General features: G+C 34.0%; 1 protein-coding gene across 1 annotated transcript in view; it reads left to right on the top strand.

Annotated features, from left to right (window-relative positions):
• The window catches only part of PRDM6 (PR/SET domain 6), a 98,298-nt gene extending 92,022 nt beyond the window's left edge, over positions 1-6,276 (top strand). The window contains exons 6-7 of the mRNA XM_015821840.1: positions 1,146-1,322; positions 6,162-6,276. Coding sequence (XP_015677326.1) covers positions 1,146-1,322; positions 6,162-6,276 — 292 coding nt within the window. The remainder of the gene's footprint in view (positions 1-1,145; positions 1,323-6,161) is intronic.
• Positions 6,277-9,758: the final 3,482 nt, after the last annotated feature.

Below are 9,758 nucleotides of genomic sequence, written 5' to 3' on the forward strand. Positions count from 1 at the left end.
AGATGTTTCTCTATCTAAAAAGATCTCTACCCCACCAATACATTTTTAATGTATAATGTTAGAAGCAACAGACTTTTTTGTCCTTGTTTTAATGGCATTTTTACCTACTGAGTACAGGACTGCAGGGGGAAGGGGCTACTTGTATACATTCATTGATATTATTGATGACACATCCAAGCCATGTACGTGGGTTCTTTGTGTGATGGTGGCACTAGTGAATAAGGAACACAAATCGGAGCTAATCAAGACTACATGTAGCACAATAAAATCAAAGAATGCCTAGTCTAGCTTTCACTATATTAAATAACTTCAAGCTTTTCTAAGAATCTTCTAGAATTAATAAATAAAGCCTGTATTTAGATTCCATAGGCACTGATAATACTTAGTGTAGAAGGGTTATTATATTCAGCAGTACAAGCTTTCAAATGAAAGATTGAATTCCAGGCTCACACCATCCTCCAAGTCCCTGATTTATTAAGCATGACCTGCCTTAGAGATTTCAAACAGAAAAATGATTGGAGCAATCTTGTTGGATTCTTTGAGTATATATAACAACTATATTGCACATTCTCAGAAGAATCAAAGATACTATTGTTTGTAGCTGGTAATATACTCAATGTTTTATTGTGAGGAAAAAAGAGAAAATATAAGGAGAGACCTTCTATGAAACTGAGGTTCCCTATTATTTTTTAAAAAAAGACTATAGAGACAACTTGATGTCCCCCAAATGTATTCGACTTTCACAATATCTAGCAAGCATACCAGTAGCTACAGACAATTCTTGCTAGGAGTTATACCGGGGGTCCTCAACCTTGGCAACTTTAAGACTTGTGGACTTCAATTCCCAGAATTCCTCAGTCAGCAAAGCAAAGCTGGCTAAGGAATTTTGGGAGTTGAAGTCCACAAGTCTTAAAATTGCCAAGGTTGAGGAACCCTGGGTTATAGGATATGATATTTATCAGATGTGGAAACCATCAATAGGAAAGATGAGAAGAACATTTCAAATTTTAAGAAAGTTCACTATTAAATTCCCTTTTAAAGTAAGCAATCAAAGCTTGGCGGCACCACCCAAATGATTTTCCATGTGCTGCAGTTTAAAAACAAAACAAGTAGTGATCACATTGGGTGTTTCTTATTTTCTGCAGGCCCTATCAGTGTGGACACTGCTCCCAATCCTTCTCCCAACCTTCAGAGCTCCGGAACCACGTAGTCACTCACTCCAGTGACAGACCTTTCAAGTGTGGCTATTGCGGTCGTGCCTTTGCTGGTGCTACTACACTCAACAATCATATCCGGACACATACAGGGGAGAAACCCTTTAAGTAAGTAATCAAAGACTCAGTTGAGCAGGAAGGGAATTAGAACACTAGGATAAACCAAATTTAGATTTCACCCTTTCAGAGATGTCCTTTTTGAATTCAGTTCCGAATACTAAACAGACATGTGAACCTGACTCTGCTCCTTCTTTATTTCAGTGGCATTTCTTTAGAAGAAAGAGACATGGACAGGAGTCATTAGCTGAGTCCTTAAGGATTATGATAGTATTCATATATCTTCATATTTTTATTTCTACCTCTGCCTCCTTTGACTATCTATATCTCAGCTACATAATCTTGTAATTTCACTAGAAAATGGTGGTTGGTTTTTTAAAAAAAGTTTTCAGTAACAATCTCTCCAGTAATAGTATCTAAGAATGCCAAAATAAATAAGAGTTTTTCAGGCATATGTCATGTATGATACATTGAAGAACATTAAGTAGGGAACAATTAGTGAGCATCAAAGCAATAGTGATTCCATACTTTAAGACAGAAGTATTTTAAATAGGAAAAGAATACACAAGTATATGATTATATCATTTTATATTGTTGTAATATGTAGCAATTTTAAGTACAAGTAATATTTCAGAGTGTAATTGGGGAGTGGAAAACATGGCTTCTGGATACTGAACTACAAATTATATTAGTTTTGGCCTACAGTGATGCTCAACATGATTGATAAGAGTTGTAATCCAACAATATTCATAGACCAATCAATGGAATCTAACTCCTTCTGGTTCAGGTGTTCCCCTCATGAACTTTTACTACATTACTTCCCAAAACTAGTCAAGACAGAGCAGCTATCAATATGAAAAAAATAAAAGCAGCAGAAAAGGTTTAGTGAGTCTGCCTTCCTCCACTTTATCATCACTAAAGCTTAATTGAATTCCATGTTGAGATTTGGTTGCTTTGCAAGATGTGTTTGAGACAGACATCCTAGGTTTGAGATGCATATGAAAACAAGGTTTGTTGTTGATTGTTGATTGTTTATATTTTAAGTAGTTCAGATAAATCAAATAAGTTTGAAAGAACGTATTTTTTTAAAATTATCAATAAGCTTGTAATTGATTCTGCTACTAAGTGTGGGATAACCAGTTGGCGTTCTAGTTAAAGCATCAGGCTAGAAACCAGGAGACCATGAGTTCTAGTTTTGCCTTAGGCACAAATGTGGGCCTTGGGCTTGTCACTTTTTCTCAGTTCTGGGAAAGAGCTGAGCTGAATGCCCAGAGTATGAAGAGAAGGAGGAGAGTGCTGTTTTCCAAAATCCAACTTAATCACTGTTTGGCTTCGGTCTAGAATGACACAAAAGTGCCGTGTCAACAAATGGCGGTTACTGAACCATTACATAGGATTAAAACAGCCAATGGAAAGAGAAGCCAAAAACTAGCAGTTCAGATTGATTTTATGTAGTTGCTGTGTAAATAGATTTTAGTAATTAATTGTACAGGCTTCCAGGTCAAAATGGAAAATAGATTTCTTTTAATGTTAAGATGTTACTTATATGTAACCTTGTTGACTCCATTTAATTTCCACCCCCATAACATTCTGTTTTTGTCATGTTTCCAATAAATCTACAATTTGCACCACAAAGAGCCAGTCCTATTTTTTTCCCTTTATATTTTCTTTCTCTTTTCTATTTCCTAAATTATCTGAATTAACTTACACACAGCGGTTTCAGTTCAGTTCCATCCATGAAATAAATGCTTAGGAACCTATTTTATTAGATACATGAGAATCGTGTTAATTTTATATGTTTTATTCCTTTAACTGATTTTTACATAAAGAATTTACCATTATTTGATATCCTTATTTCAGTTAATATTAAGATATTTATGTAATGAAAAAGCAATTTGAAATCCAATTTTAATGGATATTGAAATGATAATAGTGTTTTGTGTAAGACCAACATCTTTACTCAACAGATATATTGTATTATAATTTACAGAATAGCATATCTATGTAAGAATTTATAATGTATGAAATAATACATTGGAATAATTTAGTTCAATAGTGTGTTATTGTACCTTTTCAAAAGTTATATATTTCCAGTTTATGTGTTTATGTGTCTAAGTATAAATATACATACCATTATATATTATATCATAAAACACAAATGAAAATATACATTTGGACAGGAGAAAAAATGATTCAATTGCTGGCTATGTTACAGGTGTAGAATGGTCACCATGAATATTAGCTGTATGGAGGATTTATTTATTTATTTGATGCATCATGAATAATCCTAAATCTCCCAAGTGTTATTTTATCTTGTTTCAGTAAATACTTATTTTGTACTTAGACTTATGGTCATGCTTTTTAAATTTGGATATTTTATGAATGCCACATGGAAAATACTTGAAGTAGGTTTAGTATAGTATTACTAATATAGGAGCAAATTTTACTTTATGATCCAGGAGAACTTGGTCCTCATTTCATAAGTTTTCGGTTTCCACTTGTGCCTTTGATTTATAATATGCTTGTTATTAATTCAGTAGTGAGAAGGTGAGAACCAGTATGATGTAATGGTTAAGGAATGGAAACCTGATGAAACTAGCTGGATAACCTTAAACAAATCTCTCTCTGCCCTTAGAACAGGCATGTCAAACTCGCGACGCCACGTGACATCGCGCAGCATATCACAACCGTGTCCCCGTTGCCGGCAATGGGGTGGGCGCAGTTTCGGCATTATGCAGCCAGCCCGTGGGCCGGCAGTTTAACATGCCTGCCTTAGAAGAAGGCAATAGCAAACTTAAAACATCTTGTTAAGAAAGCTGGAGAGATTTGTCCAGGCAATAATTAAAAGTCAGCACTGACTTGGAGGATAGATATATGACAGACAGGCAGACAGACAGTTATACACATACATATGAAATATATATCATATTTGTAGCTTTGTTGATATAGAAAAGAGAAAAAAAAATCAAATCTAAGTAGAGATCACTGCAATGTACTATAGAAACTAAGTCTAAAAATGAATTGATTTCAAGGTGTTCATAATGAAAAACAAATTCATAATTTGCAAGTTTATCAAGTAATGAAAGGTAGTACATTTTGACACACTAATCCAGTAACTAATCAGTTTTCTAATAAACAATCAGCAACACACTAATGTGTCATCAGCATTTCAGGAACTCTGGAGAGAGGAAGATCTGCACATAGACATTAATGAATACACCAGAAATCATTAGGTGATCAATAGTTCTGAGTTATTTTCATTGAGCTGATAAGTCTGATACATTAGACCTGACATTTTACATTTGTCAAGATCACAGTGCAGTTTTTAACAGTAGAACAGGCTGCTAAAATATTCTAAGAGAAACAATCAAAGAAACATAACTTAAAGATCTTGACATGTTAGACTGGAGTAGAGATAAGATGAATGAATTTGTAACCTTCAGGCCATAGGTTTCTCAAGCCATAATTTTCTTTTTTAAAAAAATGACACACACTTTATATCATCCTGAAATTATATATATTTATAAACAGTTCTTGATGTATTCATAATGAACTAATTCATTATATATATAATGTTTACAATAGAAAGATGCACATAAACAGTGTCTCCTTTTATTTCATTTGGATATTTTTTACGTAAGGATATCTTGGATTATGAGCAGGCTTCTTAAATCACTGTTAATTAATTATTACATATGATTCTATCAACATTATGTTAAAACTGTAGTTTGTAATTCACAAGTATCTCCTTTGTCAACTCAATTTAAATTAATGTGCTCAAGAAATTCTTATGCAGGCTTTATTCATTCCAATACAGTCTATCTGTGACAGCTTTACTGGCTTGAATCTTATGCTTAATTCCACAGCCAGCATGTAGTTTAACATATCTGGAGAGCATCTAATTGGACTAAGTGATCTAGAACAGATTTCTTGCTAGTTGTTTTTTTTTTTTTGCTATAAACCTGGGGTAAAATTGTAAGAGTTTGTTTATCGAGAGGGCATTAGGTAGCAGGATATTTGCTCAGATGGAAGTTATTGAAAAGAATATTTACATCTCATAGATTGCTCAATATTTACATCTCATAGATTGCTCAACACTCTATGCTGAATATTGTCAAGTTATTGAAGGGCCAAAGTTTGGAAAATTAATTCTTATCTGAAAGAGATGAAGTTGTTTCTGTTTAGAATTATGCACATCCCTTGGATGTTCACACAGAAAGCCTGCATCTTAAATGTATTCATTGTCTTGTCGTATCATTTAAATCTATGAGGAGAAATGGCAATGGGACACCCAGTGTTGAAATTTGGAGTTTTCTGACTGATCATTTCAGCAATATACTGATTCCATAATGATATTTTTAAAAGTCTCTTTTTAATCACGATAAGACTCCTTTGTATCACACTGGCTAAACAGTAATTTCAGAGAAATACAGAAAGTGATTATTGTTTCCCAGTTTCATGATTGTTCCAATAGGTAAGATTCCTGATTTTAAATTAGCAGGAGGTGAAATTCTATTTGTCATCAATTTCTCTGAGGGATTACAGAGCAGAAAACTGCAGACAAGCTGCTTCTTTGATGGCTCACTCCTAAAAATCTCTTTTTGTTCTTTATCTATTTGAACTGACAGTGATCAGAGCTACAGTAGGACAGGCCTCTCTAGAGAAATCACCTTCCCCTGTCTATTGACAGATTCCCTTGTTCTGAATCAGACAGGCCTTGTCCCATCATAGGCATCAAGGCCTTGGAAGTAGCCACCAATTAAACCTCTTGAGCCAGTAAAATCTGAAGCCACTTTTGAGTGTCTGTTCTGATTAGGCATGATAAGACGAAGCCCCCTGACCCCCCAGGAGCAGCTTCCCACTCTCAATTTTCTCTCTTGCCTTTCCCAGGTGCGAGAGGTGCGAGAGGAGCTTCACCCAAGCCACCCAGCTGAGTCGACACCAGAGGATGCCCAATGAGTGCAAGCCAATAACAGAGAGCACAGAATCAATTGAAGTGGATTAACTGATTGACTGGTTGGAATTAAACTGCAAGGAAAGTCATGATTAAATGTCACGGACACTTAAGCAAAACCAAAGATTTCCTCTGAGCAACTTTCAATCAGTCCCAGAAAACCAAGAGCAGTAATAAAATAAGTAAGATGTTAAGAGATATTGATCCTGGCATGGAAGCGAAACCAGGGAAGAGATTATTTATTTATGACTAAGAATGAGACGGATTTCAATGGACAAGAAATCCAAGCCTTGTAGGATTTCCAGCCCCTTCCTCATCATGTATTGCTTTATTTCTAAAAGCTTTTATAATTGCTATTTAATACCAAAGCAACAAATTTTAAGGGCTTTTCTGCCCATAACTATGAACTGCAAATGCACAGGGAGTTGTTTATTGTTGCACCTTTTTCTTCAGCACGACTCAATGGACCCAAATATGTGTTCCTGATAAGGTTCGGTTGGATTGCCATTCTTTTGACTTGACAGTAATTTAAAAGGACTAAATGACAAGAGAGAGAAGGTGATCCAGGACCATCATTGCCCTCTGACTAAGGCACATTTCATTTCCATGGGTTCAAAATTCACATTTTGTGCACTTTTTTTGTATAAATGTTTTCATTAGCCAGTGTTGCATTGGCCAAGGAGATCCCAGAAATGTTAAATAAATCTGTAGATATATGTGTTGTAAAATATCCATAAGGAAAGCATTTGAAATATGTAGAGTTTTCGAAAACTGTCCTCTTTAATGAATGAGACATATTATTCATAACTGATGAATAATTTCAAGTGAAATAGTGACAGTCTCTTATCTAAAGTTATCATGCTTGAAATCATAAACATTAAAAATGGTATAGCAAGAGGCATTCTTTACTTTAATTACAAAGAAGAAAAATCAATACAATTTGTCCATGTTTAAAACTTTTACGATCATCCACACAAGGCAAAAATAGGTTCATGCTGTATAGCTACCACACAGGATAAATTCAGTTCCAATTTTCTATTGTACAACATAGAAAAATACAGGCAGTTTAGATGTCAGTTACTACATGGACATAGAGCTAAAGTCATTCCTGAACCCACCCATTTGATATGATTGTAATATCTTCTGACGTACAAAAAGCTTAAGACTTATCTGAGTTTATTCCTCTCTATGTGCATATTCTCAAGTCCTTTTCCCATTTCTTGCAATGGTGAGCATAACCTCTGAGCATAAAATGGTGGAGTAAGGATGAACAGTCAAATATGTATATTTACATGAAAGAAAGTCCTACCATATTAAGTGGTTATGTGGGGCAAATGTGCATTAGATCATCAATTTTAAATTTATGTTGAAGCATTTTATATTTTTTAATCTCAGTTGACCATGCTGGCAGGACTTTATATTAAATTAAATTCACAGTTATTCCCATCACTTCAGAGTAATATTTATTCCTTGAAGGTCCTCTTGGGCCATTTCCAAGTTTTAAGTCCTTTAAAATTGAAACACATGAAAATAGTTGTGTTGTGTGAGATAGGTGACAATACAAATGTGATAATTAATTAATTGTGAAAGGTACTACAAATGAATAAGTTGAATGCTGTAGCAAATGTAACAACAGGTAAGGTGACCTTCCTACTCTGCTCCCTATTTCCTTCCTTTGTTTCTGTGGTTTAGGGGTTAGCCCAATGTTAAAGATTAAATTTGCAATACTGAATTAAAAACTTAGTAACAAAAACAAAACAAAAGATTTATAAGGTCCATCTTTGGTATTGATGATATAGGTGCACAGATATTTAATCAAATCAACAAATTAATGAAATCAAATACAAATTGTTGGTGTGTGGATAAAAAAGTCCTTTATTCTCGTTCTCAGGATGGCCTGTGCTATAAAAGATTATCATCATCATCTGGTTATTGATTCCTTTGTACAAACCAATTCTAACAATTTTGAAAGTCATCACTGGCATGGTCCCAGCCCCAGTTGTATTTATCAGGCATAATCTGTAAATGCCATTTTTGCCTTTAGAACCTTACCTCATTACCTCATGACTGAAACATCACTATATAATTCATAAACCTCTTGAGTTAATGTATTGGCTCATTTAGAAAAGTAACCAGGCACCTCTGCCTCATTAAACATGTAATATTAAAGAGTTGAAATTTGTGTATTTCATACCTTTTTAATCACATTTTTCTATTACAAGAGTAGCAGACAAAATATATAAATATGAATAAACATTATAAAATTGAAACAACAAAGTAACAATAATAAAGGATCTAGAAGAAACTCTTGCCTGGCCCGCATATATCTAGGAAATGGTTGTTAGCTTCATTTATCAGCTTTGATGGTCTTAAGGATATGGCACTGTTGATACCCAAGAACATCAATGGATTTTCTGTTCTGCAAGGTGAGCTGCAAATTTGCCAGTAATAGTACTGCATGCTAGGGTATTTAGCAGTGCTTTTTAAACAATGAGAGGCCTGAGGGATTGATCATGAATTTCCTTAATGCACTAGAGAATTTTTTCTTCTTATTTTGTACTTTACTGCCAACTGAATAAGATCATTCCAAATCAACTGATGTATTTATTTTGTGGAATGCATAAAGATTAGAAGCATCAAGACATCTCTCTATGTGCTTTTTAGAATCTGCAATTTTTTTAGATCAACAAGACTTTTCTGAACTTTAAATACTTGGGTATTTAAACTCCATAACCAAAAAATCAGTGTTGAACTTCCCTTTAAAAAGTGTCTATCTTTAACATATTTTAATAAATGTGACTTACGTTTCAACCTGGGAAAGTAAGTGAGTTATACTTGTTTCTCATTTTCAGTGTATTGTTTACTGTCCTCTTTCCAAGTGCAACCTTAAAAATTAGATCCTATTAATCTGTTGCAGAAAAAAGGCATTAGAGTACTATTTCACAACTTTAACAGCAGCATATATTTATTGGATATAATTTATTGTTCAACCAAATATGCTCTTTCAGATTAATAAAATTGCCACCAAAGCTTTATATTATAATAGGATTGTTATTTTTTTACGCCAGATTTTCCATTGTTTTAATTAATACAAAGAACAAAGTACCTAAATCAGGGGAATAAAGAGTTATGGCTTGCACATATACATTTTAACCAAACAATTCTATACATTTCAATTCAAAAGTAAGCTTTGTTGAGTTAATTGGAAATTAACTCTACATGCACACAACTAGGAAATCACCAAATGTTCAAGCTCCTTTAGGGCTTCACAAGTTGACCAAAGCCCTTATGAACTTATACAAATCCTTGTATAAATATAAAAACATATTTCCTTCCTCAATCAAAAAAAAGATAACCTTTGGATTTAGACTAAGGTAATTATTAATATGAGAATAATAAAATGCATAATAAAATTCTATACTTTTGATACTTTCATGCCAAATATATACTCTGGTAATAAATGTCATTGGTTTCAAAATCATCTAAACCAGGGGTGTCAAACTGCCGGCCTGTGGGCCAGATGCGTCATCCTG

Source organism: Protobothrops mucrosquamatus, unplaced genomic scaffold (assembly GCF_001527695.2).
Source record: "Protobothrops mucrosquamatus isolate PMUCROS unplaced genomic scaffold, P.Mucros_1.0 scaffold1407, whole genome shotgun sequence".
In the NCBI taxonomy this organism is placed as follows: Eukaryota; Metazoa; Chordata; class Lepidosauria; order Squamata; family Viperidae; genus Protobothrops; species Protobothrops mucrosquamatus.